At 35.8% G+C, this 27209-nt stretch overlaps 1 protein-coding gene across 3 annotated transcripts; it reads left to right on the top strand.

Annotated features, from left to right (window-relative positions):
- On the top strand, nt 1–26589 carry LOC139961725 (putative helicase MOV-10). Of its 3 annotated transcripts, none has more exons than XM_071961157.1 (22): nt 1–160; nt 6431–6622; nt 7475–7611; nt 8203–8354; nt 9268–9399; nt 9912–10018; nt 10835–10929; nt 12206–12351; nt 12900–12995; nt 13842–14010; nt 15277–15425; nt 15927–16103; nt 16724–16886; nt 17583–17750; nt 18590–18702; nt 18963–19156; nt 19630–19850; nt 20347–20529; nt 21185–21385; nt 21861–21949; nt 22320–22450; nt 24637–26589. In XM_071961157.1, exons 2-22 carry the CDS (start codon nt 6433–6435, stop codon nt 24684–24686), a joined length of 3063 nt encoding a protein of 1020 aa, XP_071817258.1. In that variant the 5' UTR covers nt 1–160; nt 6431–6432; the 3' UTR covers nt 24687–26589. The 3 variants fall into 3 exon arrangements, with proteins under 3 accessions (XP_071817258.1, XP_071817260.1, XP_071817259.1); XM_071961159.1 differs by having other exon boundaries at nt 16–182; XM_071961158.1 differs by having other exon boundaries at nt 16–227.
- Nucleotides 26590–27209: the final 620 nt, after the last annotated feature.

Here is a 27209-nt window from a genome sequence, read left to right as displayed (position 1 = left end):
TTACTTCGCATAGGGCGTAGTCGCATGTGTTCGATCAAGTTAAAGAACTGCCACATGTGGATTGAAGCAAGTAGGCGAATGTACGAATGTTACTCAGATGAAATTATATTCCCAAGCTTCCGGTATCCCTGAAAATAGAAATACCTGGATCAACAAAAAAGTGAGTTCTCTTCATTTGTAAGGTAGTACTAGTTGCAGCCGTACGTGTGTAACACTAAAATTTAGAGGTACCTTGCTTAGTCTTTAGCTATACTTTTCGATAACATTGAACAGAGCTTGAACCAAACGCATCACGTATGATTATGAACATCACACTTCAAAGAAATGTGTAATGCAAAAGACATAGTTACAATTCTAGCCTAGCGGCTTGTATAGATTAAGCCTATCATTATTCTAACATAACTTAGCTTCATCGCCATTTAGACCGGTTTGTTAATTATTCCAGTCGGATCAAGCAAGCCATCTCAGAAGTTTGTGACAATCAATTTCGTAGCAGTATGCCTAACTTGATAAGTTTAGTTTAGAGACCCAAGGACTAGGAAGTTTTACAGCTTATTTGAGACCCTATCTCAAGCTTTCTCTTTCGATAAGTGTTCAGATGATAACATGGCAGGGGTGGGATACAGCCTTGCATAATTAGGCTCATTTTATATATATCCATAGTCGTTAACTATTAATTTTATGTTTATTTGATGGGTGTTAAGAAGAGGCCTGTATTGATGGGTCAAATGGTATCTTGCTGTTAAATATCGGAAAAAGAAAGTAATTCAGCTACCGTGGTGTTTGCCAATTAGGCCATTTTGTTACGTTTCGGTTATGTAAGTTGTATCTTGGCTGTTGCAGATCTGGCTACTTGATACAGCTTTGGTTCAAGTTATCATTATAATTATTGGTGTTGTTGTTAAAAATGGATTACAATTGGACAAGCAACAATTGGTAACTGTATAATTAAGGGAGTGATCGAGTGCCAGACTCATCATGAGACCTCTCATAGAACTTAAGGCTTTTGAGCTCGTTGTGAAAGTTTTTATTAACCAACAGGCAGATATGACGGAATTACTATTGCTCTTTGAGTCGATAATGCTAGTCTAATGCCAGCTAATTAGCCCAAACTATTGTGTGTAAGTGATAGGTTGCTCTAGAGGTAGCATGTCTCGTAGCCCTATTTGGGTCCCTCGAGACTTACCATCTGGTCACTGCAGTATGTGCGGTATAATATTAGTTGTCTAGTGTTCAGTGTGTATATACAGCTGTGTTTAAACCTTAGATTACTCAGGTTTCATAGTCACTCAATCAGAACGTATTGTGTTTAATTACTGGTATGACATACAAGGAAATGTATAATGGCAGTTGGAGCTTTCTGCTAAGACCTTTGTCTCCATGGTAATCGATGTATGATATTCCGTCCCTCAATGCATTTCATACACTTTTTCATTCCTTAGGTATCTTTTAAGCTCTTTTTCTCCTCTTTAAAATTGTGCTTACGATAGTAACGTAACGTCTATTGAAGGTTGCGTTAAAGACAAAGGAATGGTTTACCATAAACAAACTGAAACTCAATGACTCGAAAACAGAAGTGCTCCTAATTTGTTTTCACTTTGATACGTCTCGTACGTTACTTACCAACCTCCACATCGGATCCGCATAGATCTGATAAGTTATCTGATTCAGCTAAGAACATCGGAGTCACTAATTTTGATAGTTCATACTCATTCAAGCAACGTATTTCTAGTACTTGTAGGTCAATCAACTTCTTCCTCCGCAAAATGGCACACATTCGGAAATATCTAAGGGCAGGTCCAAGCTATTTGCACTGTGACGTACGGGACATTTCAGAGACTTAAATGTGTCTAAAAGTTATAAAAAATCTATTTTCCAGAAACTTTTTCAGGTTTTCATATTTGTTATTGCTGCTACTTTATTACAAACTCATGAAGATTTCCTACACTTGCTTTAATTAGGTCCCATCTTAATTAATGTACAGTGTGACGTACGGGACCAGAGAATTTTGTGTTTTTCTTGCTAAAGAGCAATGCTGAAATCCCTCTGAAATTAGGAGGGCAGTGATCAAGCTGTTATAACTAGTGAATAGCCTAACCTTCCAAGGGCTAAGCTGTAACATATTAGAAAAAAATATGAAGCCATTCCAGTTCAGTGATTACACAAATGAAAATTGTCCTGTGACGTACGGGACATGTGACGTACGGGACAATTTGTCCAAATAAAAATTGACTATGAAAACTCATATTTTTATTCCTGAATATACCATAACAAGCTGATTTCTACATAAAAACATTAATTTGGATATGCCAGAACAATGTCATTGGTAATTTAATGCCATATTTCCTTCTTTCGGGGATCGAAAAGAGCAGTGACTGTACTTGTGAGATCATTCCACTACATAAAACATGGAATGCGTAAAGTATAAATCTACTCTACACATTCATCAAATACTCATAACATCAATTTTAGCTTTGTTGGACCACAAATGATCCAAGATGCAAGTTTTGGTGCAAAACTGTCTCGGTATATACTGTACAACACTGTATCATACTCCCCACTATTGACCCTCAAGTTGAAATATGATCCATCCCATTCAAAACATACCAAAATGTCCACAGTAACATCCACATAATGTCCATCTATGAAACTAGTACAACAAAGAAAACTCTATAGACCTACCTGTACTGTAATACTGATTACCAGACCAAATACTCATAACATCAATTCTAGCTTTGTTAGACCACAAATGATTCAAGATGCAAAGTTTTGATGCAAAACTGTTTTGGTATATACTGTACAACACTGTATCATACTCCCCACTGTTGACCCTGAAGTTGAAATATGATCCATCATATTCATTACATACCAAAATGTCCACAGTAACGTCCACATAATGTCCATCTATGAAACTAGTACAACAAAGAAAACTCTATAGACCTAATACTGGTTACCAGACCAAATACTCATCATAACATCAATTCTAGCTTTGTTAGACCACAAATGATTCAAGATGCAAGTTTTGGTGCAAAACTGTTTCCAGTATATACTGTACAACACTGTATCATACTCCCCACTATTGACCCTGAAGTTGAAATATGATCCATATCCCATTCAAAACATACCAAAATGTCCGAGGTAACGTCCATGTAATGTCCATCTATGAAACTAGTACAACAAAGAAAACTCTATAGAACTAATACTGGTTACCAGACCAAATACTCATAACATCAATTCTAGCTTTGTTAGACCACAAATGATTCAAGATGCAAAGTTTTGGTGCAAAACTGTTTTGGTATTTACTGTACAACACTGTATCATACTCCCCACTTTTGACCCTGAAGTTGAAATATGATCCATCCCATTCAAAACATATCAAAATGTCCACAGTAACGTCCACATAATGTCCATCTATGAAACTAGTACAACAAAGAAAACTCTATAGACCTAATACTGGTTACCAGACCAAATAGTCATAACATCAATTCTAGCTTTGTTAGACCACAAATGATTCAAGATGCAAAGTTTTGGTGCAAAACTGTTTTGGTATTTACTGTACAACACTGTATCATACTCCCCACTATTAACCCTCAAGTTGAAATATGATCCATCCCATTCAAAACATACCAAAATGTCCACAGTAACGTCAATGTAATGTCCATCTATGAAACTAGTACAACAAAGAAAACTCTATAGACCTAATACTGATTATTGAACAAACTCATGAGTGATTGTCCTCTGCAAAAATTGGGCGAGCAAAACTCTACACTTGTAACTAAAAATCTCAATGTCTACTATCTAAGTTCAGGACACAAGAACATTGTTGCACAGTCATGATAGTCACACTTCACAATAGGCCTACGAAATGTTGAAATGCAAACTCAACATTCTTGAAGTCGTCCTCATTCAACGTCAATGTTGAATAGCATTGTAGATGATTCTGTATCCCACACACACACACAATTGACTTCCCGATAGTATATTGAACAACACCTGGGCTGTTGGTGGTCATCAGTCAATGGTTTATTTGAAGCCATGTTGTGCTCTTCAGGAATGCAGGGATTATAAGTTGCAACTACCATCTTTCAACAAAATAAATTGGTAAGCATTGGAAGGTTTCCAGTAGAGGTCCCCATTGGAGCCCATGCATGTTTATTATGTATAAATACAGGGTTTCCCCCACACTATGTCCCGTACGTCACATTTTGTCCCGTACGTCACATTTTTAATTTTGATAATTAGATTTGCTGTGAATATTTTTTCAATTTTTTTGGGATGGATTTTGTTGAACAATGTTCTTAATTAGAACTTTACAGAATATCACCAAAAAAAAATTGTTCGTCCATATCAAAACTTGAAGAAAAGTGCTGAAAATTGTGACGTACGGGACACCAGTATTTGGACACTAGCTAATTAGCATATTTAATTGATGAACCCCCAAATATAATATGTCAAAATTATTGGAAGGAAGGGTGTATCTTGTCCCACATAACTTATATTCAATAAGTTCATATTGCTGGCAGGGAAATAGGATTCCAAATGTCCCGTACGTCACACTGCAACTTTAATTTATGCAAATTAGCTGGCTGTAATTGTTCGAATAGGCAAAAAAAAAATTAAAAATTATGAAAATCTGAAACTTCAATAATTCAGCTTTAACATGACACCACATTTAGGGTGCTTCAGTAAAGTTTGAAATTTGGCTTCTAGGGATACAATAGCTTGGACCTGCCCCTAACTGAAAAGTCCTGCAAGACCGTCATTCATGCTATTATGTCTGCCAAACTGGATTATGCCAACTTGCTATATGGTTTACCAGATAATCAGCTTTGATTGCTCCAGCGAACGCAAAATACAGCAGCCAGAATCATCACATGCTCAAAGAAGTTTGACTACATCACTCCTATTCTAGCTGTGGCAGCTGCATTGGTTACCTGTTTCCTACAGGATAAACTTCAAGATCATTCTGCTCACATATAAAGCCCTGCATGGATTAGCACCAGAATACATGAGTAGCATGATCAGTCGGAAGACCACCACCCGCTCTCTCCGATCCTCAAATCAGCTACTGCTCCATGTACCTAAGTGGAAACTCAAGTCATTTGGTCAAAGATCGTTCTCTAATGCCGCTCCTACTCTTTGGACCTCACTTCCACTGCACATCAAGTTGGCACCCAACGTTAACATTTTCAAAAACAGACTCAAAACACATCTATTTTTGACTGCACTCCCTGAGCACTAGGGCCACTGAGCATTGGTTTTCCTCTGGATATTGGCGCTATATAAATTTGCATTTATTATTATTATTATGTCAAGATCCGCAATAAAGAACACGCAGTATCTCAAATGGTGTCTTAGAGTATTCTGTGAATTCCACCTCTTACATTTAAACATCTTTGCCTCTTCTCTCCATTCTATCCTGATAAAGTTGACTGCTTTTGCATTGTATTCAGCTGCAAAACTTTCCTTTATATACCTGATTGTAACAAGATGGCTGCTCCAAACTTAAAGGTCTGCTGTATAGACTCCAACTATATAGCACGCTCTCATGGAAAAGTTTCTTGAGATTACGTAATCGACCTGCCTTGGTCGTAAAATGACCTCTTTTCACCCATGAGTCTGCAACACCTGCCACATAGTTTGTCTTGTATGAGGGTCATGTGTGAATGCTGTATTCATGATTAACTACACTGTAGACATGAACATATTTCCACACAGTGTTTGCAATACAAGGAGCCTATAATTGTGTTAAGAAGCTATGCAGGCTAATAGTACAGCCTGAGGTCGATTTACGACCGTGGCAGGTCGATTATCTATTCACAGAACTTTCCTAGCTATATAGTGTGCTATAATTAGAGCCAATAAAGCAGATCTTTAGGTCAAACATTACTTATATGGTATCACCCTCCTTTTCATGTGTAGTATATATGGTTAGTGGCTCATATTGATTCACATTGCTTGAAGTCCCTTTGTGGTAGCATTTTGTTGTAATTCAATAAATTATTTCACTCTTTCCTCTAAAAATTAATAGCCTTCGTCATGACTACAGTAGTAATTGAAAATGAATGAGTTGGAAAATCAATTAAGAACAGTGAAAAAACTTCCAGTCTCCACCGGGCATCGAACCCAGGCCTCCTGCTCTGTGTCCGGACATCCTAATCACTAGGCTATAGATGCTGATTGTATGTCCAGAGGTTCAAAACCGTTACGGAAGGTCGTAATTCCACTGTAGGCGTTTTGTCACCCGTGTCGAACAATACTAGTTCTGTTTTTGGTGACATATTTTGCCTTACTCTAGATATATATATATATAAAGTTCATAAATTGGTGTTCTGAATGAAATCTGAACAAAGTAAATACTGCATACATGATCTCTGACATTTCTGAGATTCTAATTGTCCTAACTTCCTCTTTACTGCTGATATTTCAGTCATGAGTCGGAAGAATGACCGCCAACAAGAGCAGTACAGACACTTTTCAGAGAGGATAAAGAGAATAGGTGACGACTTCTTCACCTATGTCAGACAAGAAGATCAAGATTGGCAGTTGGAGTGGACAAAGAGTGACCTTAGGGATTGCTACACGAACGAGTATAAGCCACCAAGAGGAAAAGAACTCACAGGTAGGAATACTGCAGGGCCACATAGAGAGTAACTTTTTTTAAAATTTTGTTGAAATTGATGACGGAAGCTACAGTTGTCATCAAATATTTCCTTCAGACTTTGCGTAAGCATTAAACTACCTGTATGCTATTCCAGATAATCAGTCAATTGAACATTTAAGAATCTATATGCAAGAGACTTTAATTGTGTAAGGCAGATTTCTTTTTTTGCAAGTTTGTAAACCTTGAAGAGTTTGCCTAATGTCAGCCTGGTTGGTGGAACTTTGATGGACACGTAAAATACGTAGCAGCCTGTTATTTATTCAAACTTACTCCCTGTTATACGCGTGTGTTTACCAGTGTTTACTAAATATCAACCAATTTGTATTGAATTGCAATCAAATCAGTCGATGTGTATAGTTCAACAATCAAATCAATCAATTAGTTTAAAATGGGTGGTTTTAGACCTTTTGGTGTTGTGTATATATCTAGGTGTTTAGATCATACTTACTGTCAGGGTGTGTTAAATAAGAAACTTCAATACCCACCAATGTGTTTGGTTTGCTTGGTTGTAATTATGGTTTTTGTAGGAGCTTTAATGGTATGCTGTCAGGGTGTTATACTTAACATAGTAAACTACCAGTGCAGAAACCAAATCAGCAAACCTTAGAAATTGTTCACTGTGGACTATGCCTTGAATGGTGGGAGTACTTTTCTTTTGGCAGAAAAAAACAACAATAAAAAAATAGAACAAGCTGGCAAAAAATAGCATAACAATTTCCATTGAGCTTCTTTTAAAACCACTATCAAACGATCTATTGCTAAGTTACGATGACGAAATAATCTATTCACTTTAACATTTCCTCCCCAAAGGGGTTTCTTTCGGTGCGCTCATGTTCAACTTGAGGGCTTTGAAAAAAATAAAGTATTCCAGGGGTGGACGTGTGATTTATTTCAAGATAGCTGGTACGGCGACTGTGGATCAGCATCGACAACCCCCTCCGACACAGGTAAGTCACTTCCCATGGGGAGTAGATTAATTTTAAAAAGAAAGTAAAGTTGCTTTCTTGTTTTATTAATTTGTCTACCTTTTTAGAAAATGTCCTCTTCTTTCTTTCTTGTCTTGTCTTGATATGCAGATAAATGATCTTAAAAATCTGTTGGAAAGAGGTATTCACAGCAGCTGTGACATTACCCCCTCCCTCCCCCCAGGGTTAAAACCCATATTTTGGGAACGACTGGTCTATAGTTCACAAAGCATAGAACAACTTCTTGCGGTTCAACAGCCCACTCATAAATACACTTTTAAATACCTGAACACATGTAAGCACTTATGTTAGCTTGGCAATAATGGAAAGTTACAAGTGCTGTCCCTGGATGATGTTTTGTTCATGTGAACATTTCTCCAGCTATGAAAGGCTGTAATTGTGGGCTAATTAATTGTCGTTGACTATCTGCCATAATATTGTGAATTAATTATTAAAAAGCTTAATTTGAACCTTAAAAAGAAAAAATATTTGAAAACTCTTTGCGGTGTGAATGAAACTTATCAATTAATTATACTGAAACAAACTTTCACAGTACTCTCTTTTCATTTGCAGAGCAACCCTCAAGAAACTTCCCAGGATGTGACATACCCAACTCCCTGTGACATATGCGGGATAATAGTTAATTCAGAGTTTCAAGAACAAGAGCACATCAGGGGCGCCAGACACAGAGCAAACTTGAGTAAACTCTTCATTAGAAAACGAGCGTAAGTTTCTTTAATGACATCAGACGTTGGGGAGCTCATTCAGGTTAATAATCAGCACAAATGGAAAAGGAGGAATTTTTGTATTTTTGACTACTTATTGGATACTTTGCTGGGAAGATGTTTTCTAATGGAGCCAAAACCTGCTCCATTTTACAGTTATACTTAACCTGTTTGAGAAACAATATGGTGCGGTAATGAAAATATATATTTCTAACAGTAGCACGCACTTAATGGTATTTGTTGCTGATTGCTGAAAGGAACCTTTTTTGTGCCTTGATATAAACTTGACAAATAGTATGCCTGTCAGATTAAGAAGTAATTATGTGCATCAGGTCATGAAGTAGTCAGTATGTGAATAAAAGGTGACGTTTTGTTTTGAAGTATACAATGGGCTAGTTGCATAGGGCTTTAATTACAAGTAATGTTGAGAGTATACACATTATCATCCTTTTTGCTGCAGTTATACTTTTGTTGTTTTAATATGCAGAAATTTCAAATACAGATACCTTCACTTTAAGGAATGGTGCGGCAAAGGTGTAGTCAGAGGTAGCCTTCCCTCACTTTGAAATGGCCAGCTCCGTCAGGGGGGGGGGGGAGGGATGGGAAGGAGTGTGGGGAGAGTCAGAAGTATCTGCCTTCTCAATTTCTATTCTCTAAGTTTGAAAGCACTCTTTGATGTTTGGTGATAATTTGCCACCATGACAACTTCAATTTCAAAATCAGACACTGTAAAACTGGACTTAAGAAGCATATCTATAGATTTCAATAGGAACAAGCTATTGCAATGAAATTTCCTACTAACTTGCGTGCACTATACGTATCAACCATATCAGTATCACATTTCGTAGTGGAATTACACAAATTACACAAGCTTGTTATGTCCACTTTGAACATACATTTTATTCTCTTTCAGAAATAATCTGTTGGAAAACAAGCATGGTGTTGTTATAGAGATTGGAGAAGGAAATTTGTCCAAAAATGGACAGGTGACCATTTCTACTAAGCGGGGTGTGTTGCAGACCATTTCACTCAATGTACAGAGCAGGTCTGTTATATGTACTCATTATATTTATTTTCCATTCCACAGAAATGTAATATGCTCACTTTGCTCTCTCAATAAATTTATTTATACTTTTATAGGATTACAGGGAATAATTTGTCTCTGCAAAATGGACAAATTGCTATAAAAGTTATTAGATGTATACTAGCAATTATTCCAGAACCATTGTAAATTATAAGAGACCAGATTCAGAGCCTTGGAAACTTACACAAAATTTGATCACTAAATTATTCCCCGGATGTAAATATGAAGAATGAACTTTCTTATAAATATGACTCTCCATTCTTGGAAAAATAGTTGCTAGCTTCATCTCCAAAAGCATTGTTAAACTATAAAAAGATGTAAAATCGAAAGATATTTGAAAGTCTGTTGATCTTACTATGTATTTGGGAGGCAGGGGAATGTTTTATTTTGTAGTTGACAATTTGAGTAAATTTATTGTTTTGACATTTGTTTAATAGTTGTTCTAATTACACACTGTTTGTTTTATCCTTTAGTAATACCCCAGTTACCCTCACAAGGGTGTCATTACTATCTCAGGACCCAAGGCTAACTCTTAAAGCCGCTGTTGGTGGCTTGACCAAGCAAAAGCTAATTCAGCCAGGTTGGTTATCACTATCTCGTTTTATTTAACAATACCATTGACACATTGACAGATCGTTATACTAAGATTTCATAAGAGTTTGGGAAATACTAAAGAAAAGAAATTCTATAGATACACTGAGTCAATCCCATTCTAACCCAAAATCTATTTGCTGTTGTCAAGTTTGTTTGTGGTTTCCCATTCAGTTTTTAAGGTTTTGATGTAACATGATACCAACAACAACTACAAAGACAATAACAACTACAACAGCATCTATTTTAACAACTACAACAACAATAAGAACAACTATAACAACTACAACAACAATAACAGCAACAACTACAACAACTACAATAACAGTAACTACAAAAACAACAAAAACTACCACAACAACAACTACAACAATAACAACTATAACAACAATAGCTACAAATATAACAGCAACTACAACTATCACAACTACAATAACAACAACTACAACAATAACAACTATAAACAACTACAACAATAACAACAACAATGATGTTAACAATAACCATAATGATTATTAAAAACAACAGTAATAATAATACTCCGTTTTATATGGCCTGAGACAAATTTAAGATTAATTGCGCTGAGACAAGGAGGGGAGTATGAACAGAATGATAAACTATAACATTGTGATGTGATATCACATGTTGTTGTGGTATGGTATGTTGTTATATTACATCCAATGACATTCATGTTGCTGTTAATATGAAAATTAATGATGTTGAGATTCATGTTTCCTATAATACTCTTCTACTGAGACTGAAATAATTTTGTCTGACGTTCCTGCCATGTTCATCCCTTTTGCAGGACAGAAGCACACGACAGAGCTGTCGTGTAAAAGCAATGATTTTGGAGAAGTCAAAGCTCTCGTGGCATTTGCATTTCAACTGCAGACCAATAAGGTTGGTGGATTCTTCTTTGTCGGTGGTAATGTCTTCCTAAGGTGTAATATTTTGATCAAAATTCCTGTCATGTCATGAATTGAAAATTTTGAAATTGGTTGCAAATGAGGTTTGCATAATATTAAATACTAATGTATTGTATAAACAAGGTTGAACACTTGGGTAGGTGTTACAACTGTTTGAAATTCCTGTTGTGTCAGTGAATTCCCACCTGTTTGCTTTTCTTTGTCCTTTTTACTAAAATGAGTAATTTTGTTGACCGAATGGACCAGTTAAAATTCATAACCTGTTAAAAGTCATAAAAAACTCTTTCTTTCCTTCTTACAGAATATATGCTTCTTCCATATATTCTGGTTACTTATATATATATATATATATATGTATATTACTATATATATATATATATATATATATATATATATATATATATATATATATATATATATATATATATATATATATATATATATATATATACATATATACATATATACATATATACATATATACATATATATATATATATATATATATATATATATATATATATATATATATATATATATATATATATATATATATATATATATATATATATATATATATATATATATATATATATATATATGTGCATAAATAGAATGTTCACTTCTTCAACATTACACGAGTAGATGTTTGCATACCGTACCTCAGTGTTTAGTTGCATTTGTGTATTAAACCTATGGCGACCGTGCCTTTCCATCAGCCGGGCCCAAGCTCTGGAATAGTCTGCCCATATCTGTGCCGAGTTCTCCCACTCTCAGTCAGTTCAAGTCTTGCTTGAAGACTCATTTTTTCAAGTTGGCATTCTATTAGGGTTGTACAGCGCTATTGAATACTTCATAGATTTTAGCGCTTTATAAGTTCATTTATTATTATTATTGCTAATTATTACTTTGAATTATGTCATTATTTTCAATCTCTGCTATTAAGTGGCTTTTGCTAGTGATAGACCCTCTGCTACCTTACCTGTAATTTTGATCTTATCTTAAATATTAGATCTTCGGTTGACATTTGCATGGTTGGAAGAGCAGGGTTGGTAGCAGAGCAGGGGGGGGGGGAGGTGGGCAGGAGGGGACTGTTAAAATACTATTTTGGTAGTCGCATGACAAAAAAGATCCAAACATTTACTGAGAAGAAAACTAGATTTGATCACTGCATGGTCCTGTATGGTAAAAAATGTCTTGTCCAAAACTCAAATGACTACAAAATTGTTGTGCATCACTGAATTCTCCAGGTGTTCCACATATTAAGATCAATCACATTCAGTGTTGGAGGAGAAGACAAGGAAGACCTAGCCCCAACAGCTCCATACAAAAGACCAGCTAAAGTTGCTGTGACTCCGCTTCCAAAAAATGTCTTGTCGGGAATTCCTGTTCAGTTGTAAGTCTGAATATTCGTGGCTTCGTTCTTTTGCTTGTCTCACTGCTCTTTCTTTTTTATATTTGTGCAATTTTTTTCATTCATTTATTCATATCCTTTACTCATATCCTCAGTTAAATCTTCAATATACTATCAACTATATAGTAGTGATCAATTTACAAACTTTTGTGGTTTTAAATTAAAGTCATAGTATCCCTTTGATTTTAAGTCCATAATTAAGTCTGGCTTTTTTTTACACAATGTTTAGAAATAAAGCATCATTTCCGTCACTTCGGTCTATTATCGTCTCTCCATTTCCAAGACAGATCAGTTTATCAGTTTTTGAACTCTGTGGCCTAAAACCAAGAAAGTAGGGCTCCCTCAGCTCAAAGAGTTTGATGATTTTTTATTCTATGAAGTTTGTTTTCTTGTTTACAATTTCTGTGACTTGTGACAGTAGATCTTTAGAATCGGTTTCTTTGTCAGAGTAACATTTCTGTTGATATTTGCTCTGTTATCATTTTTTTTCTGAATAAAAATCAGTTTATTCTTTGTTGTTTTTTCTTAAGTTCTGGCAGTGGGGAGTTGCCTCAGACAGTAAAAATGCAACAATATGGCATTCCAAGCAATGTATCTATGGATTTGAACTTGCCTAATGCTCCAAAGTAAGTTTTTTTAGGTTTATTTCAATCAGTTTATCATTCCCTTTTATTGTAAAGATTTGAATCACTGCACATGATTGTTTTTAGGTTGTTTGGATATGTTTCAGTTTTGTATTTATTTTCCAGTTTTGATTGTAGAGATTGTTGAGAATTGATTGTAGAGAAATTTCTGGTAAAATCACCAGGATTGAATCAGTTATCTCCATACTGTACTCGTGTAGATTTCGTAAAGATTTTGAAAATGAGGGTGTCCTTGAAGCCAACTGGGGTCTGGGCCTCCCTCATTATTTTCCAAAAAGTTTGTTTTCAATCTATATAATTGATTTTTCATAGATGATCAGTTACATAAAACCAATTTTTTATCTTTCACATGGCTTTAAAGCCATAATTATGCCAAAACTGAAGTAAATCCACATGTAATAGGTTAACAGGTATTTTCAAGTGCAGTCTTGTTATGATGTTTGCAAAGACAAGTCATTTTTTCTGTTTTCTTCTTTTCATTCTGACATAATTGAATCAAAAGCTTTTCCATGACTTTTCTTTCATTTTTACTATGTTATGTCATATAAGTCTGGGAATGAATAGATATATATGTATATAAATATATATATATATATATATATATATATATATATATATATATATATATATATATATATATATATATATATATATATATATATATATATATACATATATATTTATATACATATATATATACATATATAGGCCTACATGTGGCTCTTCCTAAACAGAATCGAGCACTTTCGGAGGTGTATAACCAAACTCTTACATCAATATACATATATATATATATATATAGATAAATATATATCTTTTCCTTCACAGTTTATTGGAAGAATTAGAAGCACCTTTATCTGCTGGAAATTATTCCCAAAAATTCCAGCTCCTCCTCTATGCAGAGGAACACCAAATGAAGGTTGACATTCATCAATATGACAGGAAGGGTGTAACACTGACAAGGAGTAAGAAATATGACGGCCTGCTCGACTTGCATGTGAGTTTTTAATTTAAGCTAAAACATTAGATTTTTGCACGAAATTGTCTACTTAGTTTGCGTGAACAATACCGGGCTTTCATCATCTTGGTAATGGTGTGGGGGGGGGAGGGGGGAGGGTTGTGTCTGTGTTAGCTTTGCTTATTTTTCTTTAGAATTGAGTCAAATCCTGTGACACCAAGTGCCAAATCGTGGCACTTGTGATATAATATGCTATACTTTTCCATGCAGGGAGAACTGATATGTGATGGTTAGTATTGGTTACTACCAGAATTGAAGTGAATCTGAACTCATAATTGTAATCTAGCATACATTTACTTGTAATCATACTTGCCCCTCAAGACTTGTACTCATACTAGGGGCTCTTTGGAAATCTGACATAGATTCTAGTGCAGGATATAATTAGTACTCATACTTGCGTGTAGAGCATTTGACTAGTATACTCATACTTGCGTATAGAGCATTTGACTGGTACTCATACTTGCGTGATGAGCATATGACTGGTTCTCATACTTGTATGGAGAGCATTTGACTGGTACTCATACTTGCGTATAGAGCATTTGACTGGTACTCATACTTGCATGATGAGCATATGACTGGTTCTCATACTTGTATGGAGAGCATTTGATTGATACTCATACTTGCATATAGAGCATTTCACTGGTACTCATACTTGCGTGATGATGACTGGTACTCATACTTCTGTGTAGAGCATATGACTGGTACTCATACTTGTATGTATGAGTACCAGTATGTATGGAAAGCATTTGACTGGTACTCATACTTGTGTGTATAGCATTTGACTGGTACTCATACTTGTGTGTAGAGCATTTGACTGGTACTCATACTTGTGTGTAGAGCATTTGACTGGTACTCATACTTGTGTGTAGAGCATTTGACTGGTACTCATACTTGTGTGTAGAGCATTTGACTGGTACTCATACTTGTGTGTAGAGCATTTGACTGGTACTCATACTTGTGTGTAGAGCATTTGACTGGTACTCATACTTGTGTGTCGAGATGTATACACAGGGGAGAAACTCAATGGTTTCTATTGGTTTCACCATCCTGCCTTACTCTCCCCATCTCTCATCCTAAGATTTCCATATTATTCCAATATCAATGAAGAACCTATGCATGCACTGAAGTGCTCAGTGATGTGGTCGTAGCAAAACACACTTATAGCTTTGTACTTATTCATGCCTGGATATTATACTGACTGCAGATCGGTCATAAAGATGTATATTCCTTTCTTTACACTTCAAGGTTCCGGGCTTGGCTGAGAACCGTCCTTCAGTCTTACGAGGGGATCATCTCTATGTAATGTTTGCTGATAGTAGCAGACCAGACCAAACTTACAAAGGCTTTGTTCATCATGTGGAAATGGAAGTTGTGTCGTTATGTTTCCACAAAGAGTGAGTCATGAAAGTTGTGCTATCCAACATAACTATATGCCTCTTATTTGGTGCATTTGCACCAATTCGCGCTGGTTGCAGTACATGAACTGTACTCATTCTTATGATATTCTCGAAAGTACTTCCTCTACAAATGTTCTCAACAAATCCAGTTTTTAAGTTCTTGTCTCTGTTCTATCTCTGTTCTATCCTCTCCCCACTCAATCCTCCCACATGCACCCCCCCCCTCACCTTCTAACTTCATTCCCTAGTTAAAAATTGTCCAAAACGAAAATGACCAAAATGATATCACATTAAAGACAACCTTATAGTGCTGCATTGATAAGAACTGGAAAGACATCTTATTAGCACAGTTAGGCTTAATAAGGATTAATAGGCTACAGTAGCCTATATATAGGATATATATCCTAAACTAATTAAATTGGACAAATGAGCAAATGAATAGAGCTGAAAGGATTTCATAATTCATCTTTATATATATATATCTCTTGACTGATTCAGCTTGATGAAACTCTTCATAGAGAAGATGAAGTTTGACATCCAGTTTACCTTCTCACGGTTTCCGATACGATCGTCACACTTCTCAGTAGATTCAGATACACTAGACATGGAACGTTTGAAACCAGTTATCTTTCCTGAACCAAAGAAGATGAAGAAAACTGAAGCTGAAAAGCTTGAGTAAGTTGGTGTTCATGACATTTATTTATGTGTGTGTGTACTCTAATTGAGGACTTGAACAAAGGAATTCCAGGTCATGTGATGTCTTATCAAAAGAATCAACATTTGATTGTTCAGGGGTATTGTTAATGATAGGGCATATAGATTTGAACAATGGATATGATCAAACAATGGGGTCCTCAGTCTGAATGTAAACCACACCTTCGTCTAAATTCTGATGGAATAATTGCTTGTACTTTTAATACACTGTGCTGTGATGTGCTGTACTTAAGTGGTTGCATTGCCCAACTTCATCACAACTAGTATAAATCGTTTTTAGCCTTCATGGAAAAGAACATTTGCTGATATCATTAATACAGGGAATCAAATACTCACGGCATTTGCAGTCTCTAAATGTGTTTTACTGTATTTTTGTATTTCACCTTGAAGCAGAGCTTGGTGGAAAGACGGGTGGTAGACGAATTCATACAACGGTTTTAAGTTCCATGCAGTACTATTTGACTTTTTATTGTGTATATGAAGCATTCATGAACTTTTGTGATTAAAAGACTCAATTTTCCCTGTTGGTGTACGTAAAAATTATTTCTTGCTTTTCTCTACCCCTGTGACTTTGTTCATAGCGCTTTTGCAAAGAAGCTATGTGATAAAAATTTGTCTAATAATATGGAGCAAGTCAAAGCCATTTATCACATTCTGCATGGCACGTCACTCCCTGCACCGTACCTCGTGTTTGGACCTCCTGGTACCGGCAAGACTGTTACCGTGGTTGAAGCAATGATGCAGGTTGGTCAATCTTTAGTTGTGCCGTACAACTTTCATTCATCTTTTTACAGAAATGTTTCTTTTTTATTTTCGTCTTTGATAGAGACATCTCTCTTTAAGCAAACCGCTTCAGTTATTGCAGTGATTCAGTTTCTTTTTTGTTAATATTGTGATATTATTAATTTTACTAGCATTTTTCTTGTTTAATTAAGACTTAAAAGTTTATATAAAGTAGCTATGTTCTACAAATGTGGTTGTACATATTTCATGATAGCTTGCGAAAATTGGTATCAATTTAGTAGTCAGTCAGTTTGTCACAAAAATAAAGGGCTAATCTTTTCGAAGTAGAATAATTTATGAACATGCTAGTATTATTTTTCAAGTATTTAAAGAAGTAACAAAGTAGTATTTTTTGAGGAATTTTCAAGACATATAAAGTTTGACCTAAAATGAGTAAGATGAACTACTGCCTAAAGGTTTGAGACATTTTAACTGAATATACAATAGAATAAGGGTCAGGCTGTACTCCATCCTTCAGTGGTGCTCGAAATACCCAATCTGTGATGAGTGACCATAAATGATATGTACGCGACACTCCAATTCTTCCACAAGAGGTCTGAAGGTTTACACAAATGAGACACTTGCTGTTCAAATTTGTTGAGATGGTTATTAATTTCTACTCTTTTTGTTCTGTTTCTCTATGTGTAATTAATTAAGGTCTACCATCAGAGTAAGAAGAACATCATCTTAGCCTGCGCACCTTCTAACAGTGCTGCCGACCTCTTAGCTAAGCGCCTCCTAGACAAAGGCTCAGTCGCCAGGACCCATCTGTTGCGAATGTGCGCACTCAGTCGCAACTATGATAGTGTCGATCCTGCTCTACAGGTGATTTCTGTGATATTTTTGTCCTCTCAAATTTCGCATAAATTCTGTCTAAAAATGTAAGGCTCATGGGAAACTAAGAGGAGTGGGAGAAGGTTGGCAGGAAAACTTGGTGTCAATTTTTCTGTGAGTTCTGATATGTTTTCATGGTAGCCTTGTAAGTAGTGGCAATATGTTAAAACAATTTCAGGTCAACACAAATTTTGCCATTAAGCCATAACTCCAATGGTTGACGAGGGGAACTTGTGATCAGTTATAGTTATGTTACTGGTTTTATATGGGAACATGATAGAAATTCACTAATCTAGATAGTAAACAAAAACTGCTTTTCAGTACATGAAATCAAACTTTTGAAGTGATGTCTTCCACAAGAAAAAAAAAAATCTTATACTCTTAGATGTTTTAAAACTAGGTGTGCAATTTCGTTTTCAAAATGTGCCTCAAATGGCTTTAAGTCTTTTTTTTTAACCCAATCTTCACTTTCACCATGTGTTACATTTTGTTTTTTAACATTGGTTTGAAATTTGTATAGGCTTTCTGAACTTTTAGTACTACTTATTTTTTCTATACTTTTGTTTGTACTTGTAATTTATTTTGTATTTATGTTCTTCCTTTGTAAATTTGATATTTTAGCTCCAATGAAAAACAATCCTTTGGGATGATTTTGATTCTAAGTAAACTTGAAACAGTAAAATGTAGTTGTGTTTCATAAAGATATAACATACTTTTATGTTTGTACTACCATGCAAGCTACCATGATGTCATTTTAGGTTTGTAAGTTGCAGTCAGTTCATCTAAGTTATGAAAATTCACAGTTTGTTTGAATGTTCTACTCACTGTAGGAGATTAGAGATGACTGCTTAAACTACGACAGGTCTAACTATGTGGTTTTCCCTAGTCCAACAAAGATCAAAGAAAAGAGGATCATTGTGGTTACCATGGTGACAGCTGGAAGGTAAGTTTGATCCTTTTGAGAGACATTTTCTGATGCATCGTATTGAATCGTACAATGGTAATCTGTCTGTCCAACAGTTTGTTACTCTTGTAACTTAATATATGGGTGGTAGGTGTTATTCTGAATTTTAAATAGTTCCCAGTTTTTAAACTTTTACAACCATGTGAAGTTGCAACTACTATAATTTAATAAGCTAATTCAAAAACTGTAAAATAAACGCCAGGTACTTTCATTACGATTGATGGTTCATATCCTTTCAGACTGGTCCTCTCAGGCTGTTTCAAAGACTTTTTCACTCACATCTTTCTGGATGAGGCAGGACATTCTATTGAACCAGAAGCCCTCATCTCTGTATCGGGTTTGCTACCGAAGAACGGTCAGCTGGTCCTGGCTGGAGATCCTAAGCAATTGGGACCGGTCCTGAGGTCTCCCATCAGTAAAAAGCACGGTTTGGGTGAGTTATACTTAATTATTATTCCCTCACCCAGTGAATGGTTTCATCAGGCTGGCAGTATGTTTAAATTTTTTAGATGATCTGAATGGAAAATATGTCAAAGCAACGGCATCTCTCTAGATTTAACTCAAGTTCAGCTGCATTATAAAAAACCATGGAATGCACCTTGCACAACCTTATACCTACGTATTAAGCTAAATACAAGTGACCACCAAAATTGTTATACTGAGCCGTGATTCATCACACATACTAAACTGACAACTGGATGTGATAAAGGTATAGCAGCCTTTTCCTGTGTCAGGAAACTAAAATCGGCTTTGGGAAAAATAGCGCGAGTTGTTTCTTAGCCTTCTGATGTACTATTTACCATGACTGTGCATGCTTCTGTAAGCATGGAACAATAACTAATAATAATCTGATGAGATTTTGATTACAATTAATCACTATTGATGTCATATCACTTTTATTCTTAGAGATATCTCTCTTGGAACGATTAATGACACAGTCAAAGGCATACCAGAGACATGAGGGTGTCTTCAATGACAGAATGCTGACAAAGCTTCTGTGTAACTACCGCAGCCACCCTAAAATCCTACACCTTCCGAGTGAGATGTTTTACGATGGGGAGCTCATAGTGTGTGCCAACCAAATGATGCGAGAATGCCTGTCAAAGGTTGATGCGCTTCCTGCTAAGGTAGTTAATGGATAACAATTTTAGATGGTTTGCAAATGATGCTTGACTTTTGGATAAATAAAAGCAACCACACAAACATAAAGAGTTTGTGCTTGCACAGATTCAAAAGGTTCTCTTGGTTCTACTGTTACTGACACTCGATCAGTACTACCAAACTTTTGGAAATAAATTAATAAAAAAACGGAAAGTATGAGTATCTCATTATTTCATCCTTTTGTTTAACTTTTCATCTGTGATTAGTATTCTGGATGGAGATATCCTTAGCTCTTTAATGATAATAAATGGCATTTTTCTGTTAGAAGTCCTGCATTTGTCCTAGCTTCCACACAGAACTTTCTCATCACCTTCGAGACTGTTGAGGGTTTCCTTGTTAGAACTCACTCCTATATTTCTCCATCCTCACAGCAACTTTCCTGTCATCTTCCACATTATTGAGGATAAAAACTGCCAATTGTCCAGTTATAATGGCCGTATTAAAATTCTTCTTCACTCACAGAATTTCCCTGTCATCTTCCACGGCATCGATGGTAAAGACGAGAGGGAGGCAAACAGCCCGTCTTTCTTCAATGTAGCCGAAGCAGAGCAGGTTTGGCAGTACATATCCTACCTCCTCAATCTGGCTGGACACAAGAATATGAGAGCACGAGATATCGGGGTAATATCTCCGTACCGAAGACAGGTCAGTCAAACACTACCTTGTACCGTAGTGTTACAGTTAAGTTTGTCTGACTAGAAAATACTGGACTTAGGACATGACCAATCTTGATAGAAAATTTAACACATTATAGGAATTTGCCAGTATTTGTGACTGATATCTCCCTAATAACTATAACTAACACTGATCGCTGAATGAAGTTTAAGCTCATTTCTATGCCAGTAGCAGACAGATGTAAGAGGGCAAAAAGCTAGGTCCCTTATGAGTGTGTATACACCAATGCTACTTGAAGAGTTAGGCTAACACTTATAAGGTTCATTTTAGTCAGAATTTTAGTCTTGATATGTTCAAGTCCAAGAAAAAAACACAAACAATTTGACTGCTAGGGATGTTCCTCTAGCTATTCCAGTTTTCAGGAAATGCTAGCTGATCAGGCGAAACGAATGAGGATGTTGGCTCCTCAGGATTTTGAATTAGCTCTTTACCAATTTGATGATCATTTTAGAAGGGAAAAGATTGGATTTATCCCGACCCACCTTACTTTAGTCTGGCTAGTGTTTTGTTCCAAACCCTCTCAGATGCTAGGACTCTTTGCTTCTTTATCCACTAGTTCATAGCATTATTTTGAATTGTGTTACTTTTTGTATTAATACAAGTTTTCTGGTCTCATATATGGCAGGTGCAAAAGATTCGTCAGATACTTGGCAAGAAGAAAAGAAGGATCAACCGGAGAGACCTTGGCGACATCAAGGTTGGGTCTGTTGAGGAATTTCAAGGCCAGGAGAGGTTGGTTATCATCATCTCCACAGTCAGGAGTACAAATGCAGAGTATCTTAAGATGGACAAAGATTACAAGTTAGGTTTCTTGCGGAACCCAAAGGTAAGTGACAGCTGCCCATTGAAATTGATTTTGAGGGGAGGTATGTTTACAGGGTTATAAGACGGTAAATGTCATAGCATATGTTTGTGGAAACTAATAACTAACCATAGTAGATTGTTGCATTTAATGCCACGCACATCAGTACAGAAACATCTGGTAATTTTCAAAGGGTATATTGCCAGATAATTCTAGTGTCCAACAGCATTGTTTCTGATCTAGGCATGCCTGATGAGACGGGGATGTTAATGATATTTGTTATAGAAGCGCCATATTCTGGAAACAAAGAGCTAGGAATAGAGACACTCATACAACTGTACCCTTAATGCATGGGAAACTAATACAGTAACAACAAGTGTTGTTTCTCGGCCTTGTGTAATACGAAGAAATACAAAGGTTTTGTTTGATATATAGTGATTCGAGACTAAAAATATCTTCTTACTCCAACTTTTGACTCTCATTTCTGCTTCCATTTTAGAGATTTAATGTTGCAATCACAAGAGCCAAAGCTCTGCTCATTTGCATCGGAAACCCTCACATGCTGAGTAAGGACGAACATTGGAATCGGTGAGTGCCTTATCGTAATGAATTAAAGAAGTAAAACTATTATTTTTGGTTTCGAACAGTTGCAACTAAACATCGTTTTTTTTTCTCTTCTACTTTTGTTTTCTACTAATTTGCATGATGGTGTGACAGGATTGGAAAGCCATGAGACAAATAGACATTCTAGAAAGATCATTGAACTTTGGAAACTAATCATTTGCATATTTGATGGCTTTTGATGGTTACATTCAACAAACCTAAAATGATAATTTGATATCGTCTGCTACAAAAGTGTTTGGTCTGTAGAAGAATACATATATCATATCGAAATTGAGTCCATTGTGGACGATCTTTTTATTTCTTAGACTTTCTTTTCAATTGTCATTTTCTCAAGGTTTCTGGAATACTGTAGAGACAATGGTGCTTACAAGGGATGTCCTTATAGTCCGGAGGAAGTAGAACAAGATATTGAAGAATTGAACGCTGAGATGGAGAGTCTCAATATATCACCCGAAACAATGACACGTAAGCATGCATCGCACAGATATAAGCTGGTCTCTTTCTTAGTGTTGTCTATAGGGAGCATATGTATAGTTCAACTCCAACACATATGAGCTTGCTATTTACCTAACATTCTTGTAAGCATCATCACACAACTATAAGCTGGTCCCATTCTTAGTGTTGTCTATAGGGAGCATATGTATAGTGTAGTTCAACTCCAACACATGATCTTGCTATTAAACTAACATTCTTGTAAGCATCGTTGCACAGCTATAGCTGGTCTCTTTCTTAGTGTCGTCTATGGGGATAATATGTATAGTTCAACTCCAACACATGAGCTTGCTATGAAACTAACATTCTTGTGAGCATCATCGCGATAAGCTGGTCTCTTTCATAGTGTTGTGTATAGGGAGCATATGTATATAGTTCAACTCCAACACATGAGATTAAACTAACATTCTTGTGAGCATCATCACGGTAAGCTGGTCCCTTTTTTAGTGTTGTCTATGGGGAGCATATGTATAGTTCAACTACAACTCATGAGCTTGCTATTTAACTAACATTCTTGTAAGCATCATAGCACAGCTAAAATCTGGTCCCTTTCTAAGTGTTGTCTATGGGGAGCATATGTATATTGTTCAAATACAACACATGAGCTTGCTATTAAACTAACATTCTTGAAAGCATCATTGCACAGCTTTAAGCTGATCTCCTTCTTATTGTCTATGGGGAGCATATGTATAGTTCAACTCCAACACATGAGCTTGCTGTTAAACTAACATTCTTGTAAGCAGCAGAGCTTTATTTGTATCTCAGACGACAAGTGGATTTACCTTAAGATGAAAAAGGAAAGATGTGGGTTTTACTCTTTTTAATTGTTCTTTTGAAAATGTTCTCAGCAACTTTGGGTTATATAATTCAGCCTGTGAATTGGCACAATAAACAGTACAGAAAGCATCCTTCAGAGGTCACTGTGATCAGATTGTGGTGAAAACATTTAAGTCGGTAGCAGCTAGTGCATGGCAATTTCTCTCGACAGCCTTTGGGTCCTCTCTTGAACCAACGATTTATTCTGTTGCAGTTAAGAAAGGGTCAAGGGTTATCTCAGTGTAGGCAGCATTGCCCAGCAATAACTTTTACCTAGTGGTCAGACTGTGTATGAGTTTAATGTCAATTGAGGTGGAAATACTGTATCTGTATAAGGTATCTTAATTTAATAGTCAGAACTTTGTTTGAAGCATTTGCTTCAGTAACATTTTTGCCCACTTTTTACTAGTCTCCCAGTCATGAGATCCCCGTCATGAGATCCCCGGTTCGATTCCCCGCCAACAGCAATGTGTGTCGTCTGGCAAGGGTGTTGTTCAATAACAACTTCCCGACATGGACGTTAAATGAATGTGTGCCGAGAGATTGGCTTCGGTCAGCTTGCGAGTCTACAAACCTCCATGGCTTCTTTCGCGAGTTCCTGCTTGCGGGAAGATCACATATACATACATACATACATACATACATACATACATACATACATACATACATACATACATACATACATACATACATACATACATACATACATACATACATACATACTAGCATTAGTTAAAGGGAACGTGTGATTAATCCATATACTCAGGTGATTAACATCTGGAGAGTATAGTGCAAAGCAGTGAATACATTCTGCCTATCACAACATATGAAAATTTATTGTTGTTTTTTGGGGCTGTTGGGACAACTTTGACCATGCCCTGTATTTGGAAAAAAGTGAATGTTGAGAAATGAAAGCCAAGGTCATGTCAGGACAATTCCATCTGAGCTAGGTCAAAGTCTTTGAAGAGTTTTTTTTCTTCCAAAGTTGTGGCATGCTAGCTACTGACCCATAGTTTGCAAGAGGACAGTGTCCTTTAAAGCAACAATATCTCAAATTGGTTGGTTAAAATCTACAGAAATCATGGAATTTTGAAAAATTTACTTACATGTTGGTTGAGGTAAGGTGAGGTATGGGGGAGGGGGGTAGGAGGGGATGGGATTGTTGAAGTGTTCATTGCAAGGATATACAGTGATGTTAGTTTTATATGCCCTGTTAGAGTGATTTTTCTTCAGTTCAAACATTTCAGTGACTTGATTTTGTATCTGCCCACACATTACTCTGCCTTTTCTACCGCTCTTGTGTTTAGCATCTTCAGTGCTCTAGTTTTCTTTTCCTCTTGCAGAAGAAGAGGCAACTGCCGTCACGGATCAAGAATGGAGAGGAGACTTGTAAATCACACTGTCATCAATTTGGAAACCCTGGGATGTCATCATTAGACGTTGACAGTATTAAACTAATTTTTAGATCTTTTATTTTGTCACAATTCACAATTCAAGTAAAATCTCCTTGATATACCTCCGGTGTTCACAACTTGGTGCTAAATATTACAATTTGGAGGTGCATTAATTCGTATGGAATTCTGGCATGTCTTTTCTTGGTACAAGGAACATATGCATTCCTCAGGTAATTTTACCTACATCAATCTTTCCAATAACATAAAGTGGCCTTTTCATGTTTCTATTCTTGTCAAGAAGTTTTTCATTCCACCATAAATCTTGTGGTATAATACTCATCTTGTTTGATGTGGCTGCAAATGGGACATTCTATATTCTTAATGATGACAAGGAAACTTGGTAACCATTCCTACCTGTTCTGAGTTTCAAGGGTATTTTTTTTTTATTCCAATAACTAATTTGAGATGTTATTTGGTTACAATTCATTGGAAAAGTAAGTAACTAATGTTTACTGCATATTTTTTCCAAAGGTATTTTGCATGTCATAACGAAAAGAGGACACTCTCATATCGGTCCTAGCTAGTTCTGCGAAACTTGACAGGGCTGCATCCGATAGTGGTACAGTGAGTTGTTCAAACCTCAAGTATTGAGTAGTAAGTGATTATGGAAGAATATATCTTTTGGAAATACATTTTCAAGGTTCCAAGTCAAACTAATTGCTTTAAGCACCTTAACTTGATGGTTTCTAAAGCATTTTGTTTGCATACAGTCAAAGTGCACTTGTAGTGGAAGCTTGAATTTAGTCAATCACCCAAGATGCAGTCTGTCTGTAAGCAGGTTCATCCTGAGTTTCAATTAAGACATTTGTGAGTGCTTTTACATGTATGTCTTGCTTTTGGTTCAGAGATCTGCAAAAAGTACAGATTACACAAATAAGGACCGATGTGATAATTTTATTCCTATTTGTGATTAATTAGTTGTTGATTAATTGTATGATGGTAATGAGAAATACATGGGCACATATGTGCATTTAGGATGTATCTTAAATACTGAAATAAGATTTGTAATAAACTATAATAGTAAATGACATAAATAACAAGTCGATTAAACTATTTTTTGTGTATTTAAATCTATTAAAGGGCATGACACTCTTGTTATACTTTTCTCCTGATATTATAAAAATAGAAGCAATACATAGTTAGCAGTAAAACATCTTCTCAGTGGAAGCCAGAAATATATTCTCAATTTGGTATTTACTACAGTTACTGCATTTTTAATTTATAAGTGTATGTATTCTAGAATAAGTGGTATTGCAAATGTTATCATTCCTATTTTTTTTTCTTTGCATGAATTTGACATGACATGGGACATATAGCAATATGTTATCATTTACTTGCACTAAAATGCATCTTTGTTTCCATGTTAACATTGTGCCAGCATATAAAGGTCAACAGTTTTAGCCCCAAATAAGCTAACAAAAAGTAAAAGTCAATGGTCAAACACAAAAAGTCAATGGTCAAACACAAACTTTAAAACTTATTTTATTGAATTGAATTGAATTTGTAATTTTTTGTCCACAATCGGAAATTCGGCTTACACAGGTCGTAAACGAAAAAAAAAACAATAGTATAAGTATCATGACTTGCCAGCCTTTTAACATTGATTTGATTATTTATGGAATTATTTCCACCTATTTTCATAAATAACCTCCTAAGAAGGAGTAAGTTTATAAAGCTTTAATTGAACTAAGATGATTTTATTGATATGAGACAGCCAAAGAATGCTTTATATTCCATTCCTGAAGATTTATATTCCATATTCAAGCAATATTTTTCTTTCTTTTTTGAATTGTGAGAATATTAAAATAATAAAAGAAAGGCATGCAGCTGATATGGAATTAATTACTTTGTGTTCAAGATTCTTATTTGTCTGTTTCTCTTTCTTGGGGAGGTTTGCACGACCGTGGCAAGTGCATGTATTTAATGCTCATATATTTCACTTAACTATGATCACACAAGGATGGGAAATATGTACAAAAGATGACTAAGTTTGAATTTTAATTATGAAGCAATAGAAAATTAGGGAAAGAACTGATTTGACATTCGTTGGAACTTCTCTCTGAATATGCAAAATTTCTCTGCTCAATTATTATTTAAAGATATTAGCGAGCGGCTATGACAACAGGGCGCCATGGCAACGTAACAAGTCAATTGTTATGCTACTTGCAGAGTAGGGCTGATCATTACTACTTAAGATACTGGGAGTAAGTGAGTGGCAAAAACAATGCGCAATTCCAACTGAACAAGGCTATTGTAATGTTGTTGCAGAGCACAACTGTCTATTTTATTGAGGCAATGAGGCTTAGCAATTATTGGGAGTTTCCGGGTTCGATACCCAGCCAGGTGATAGTAAGGTGGTTTTTCATCCAAGAGCAATCTATGGTTTTCCCATCTGAAATGACTTTCTAAATTGGAAAAGATTCCAGATTTGAGTTAACTTAAATGTCGATTTGGCGGAAGCC

Source organism: Apostichopus japonicus, chromosome 20 (genome assembly GCF_037975245.1).
Source record: "Apostichopus japonicus isolate 1M-3 chromosome 20, ASM3797524v1, whole genome shotgun sequence".
Classification (NCBI taxonomy): Eukaryota; Metazoa; Echinodermata; class Holothuroidea; order Aspidochirotida; family Stichopodidae; genus Apostichopus; species Apostichopus japonicus.
The sequence above is the reverse complement of the archived record's forward strand: the minus strand, read 5'-3'. Positions and strand labels throughout refer to the sequence as shown.

Bases quoted from the DNA above. Each gene is read 5' to 3' on its own strand.
- LOC139961725 (XM_071961157.1), top strand. From the start codon at position 6,433: ATGAGTCGGAAGAATGACCGCCAACAAGAGCAGTACAGACACTTTTCA. The intron at 21,386-21,860 runs GTAAGTGACAGC...CTTCCATTTTAG, and splicing joins GTTTCTTGCGGAACCCAAAG to AGATTTAATGTTGCAATCAC. The intron at 22,451-24,636 runs GTAAGCATGCAT...TTCCTCTTGCAG, and splicing joins ATCACCCGAAACAATGACAC to AAGAAGAGGCAACTGCCGTC.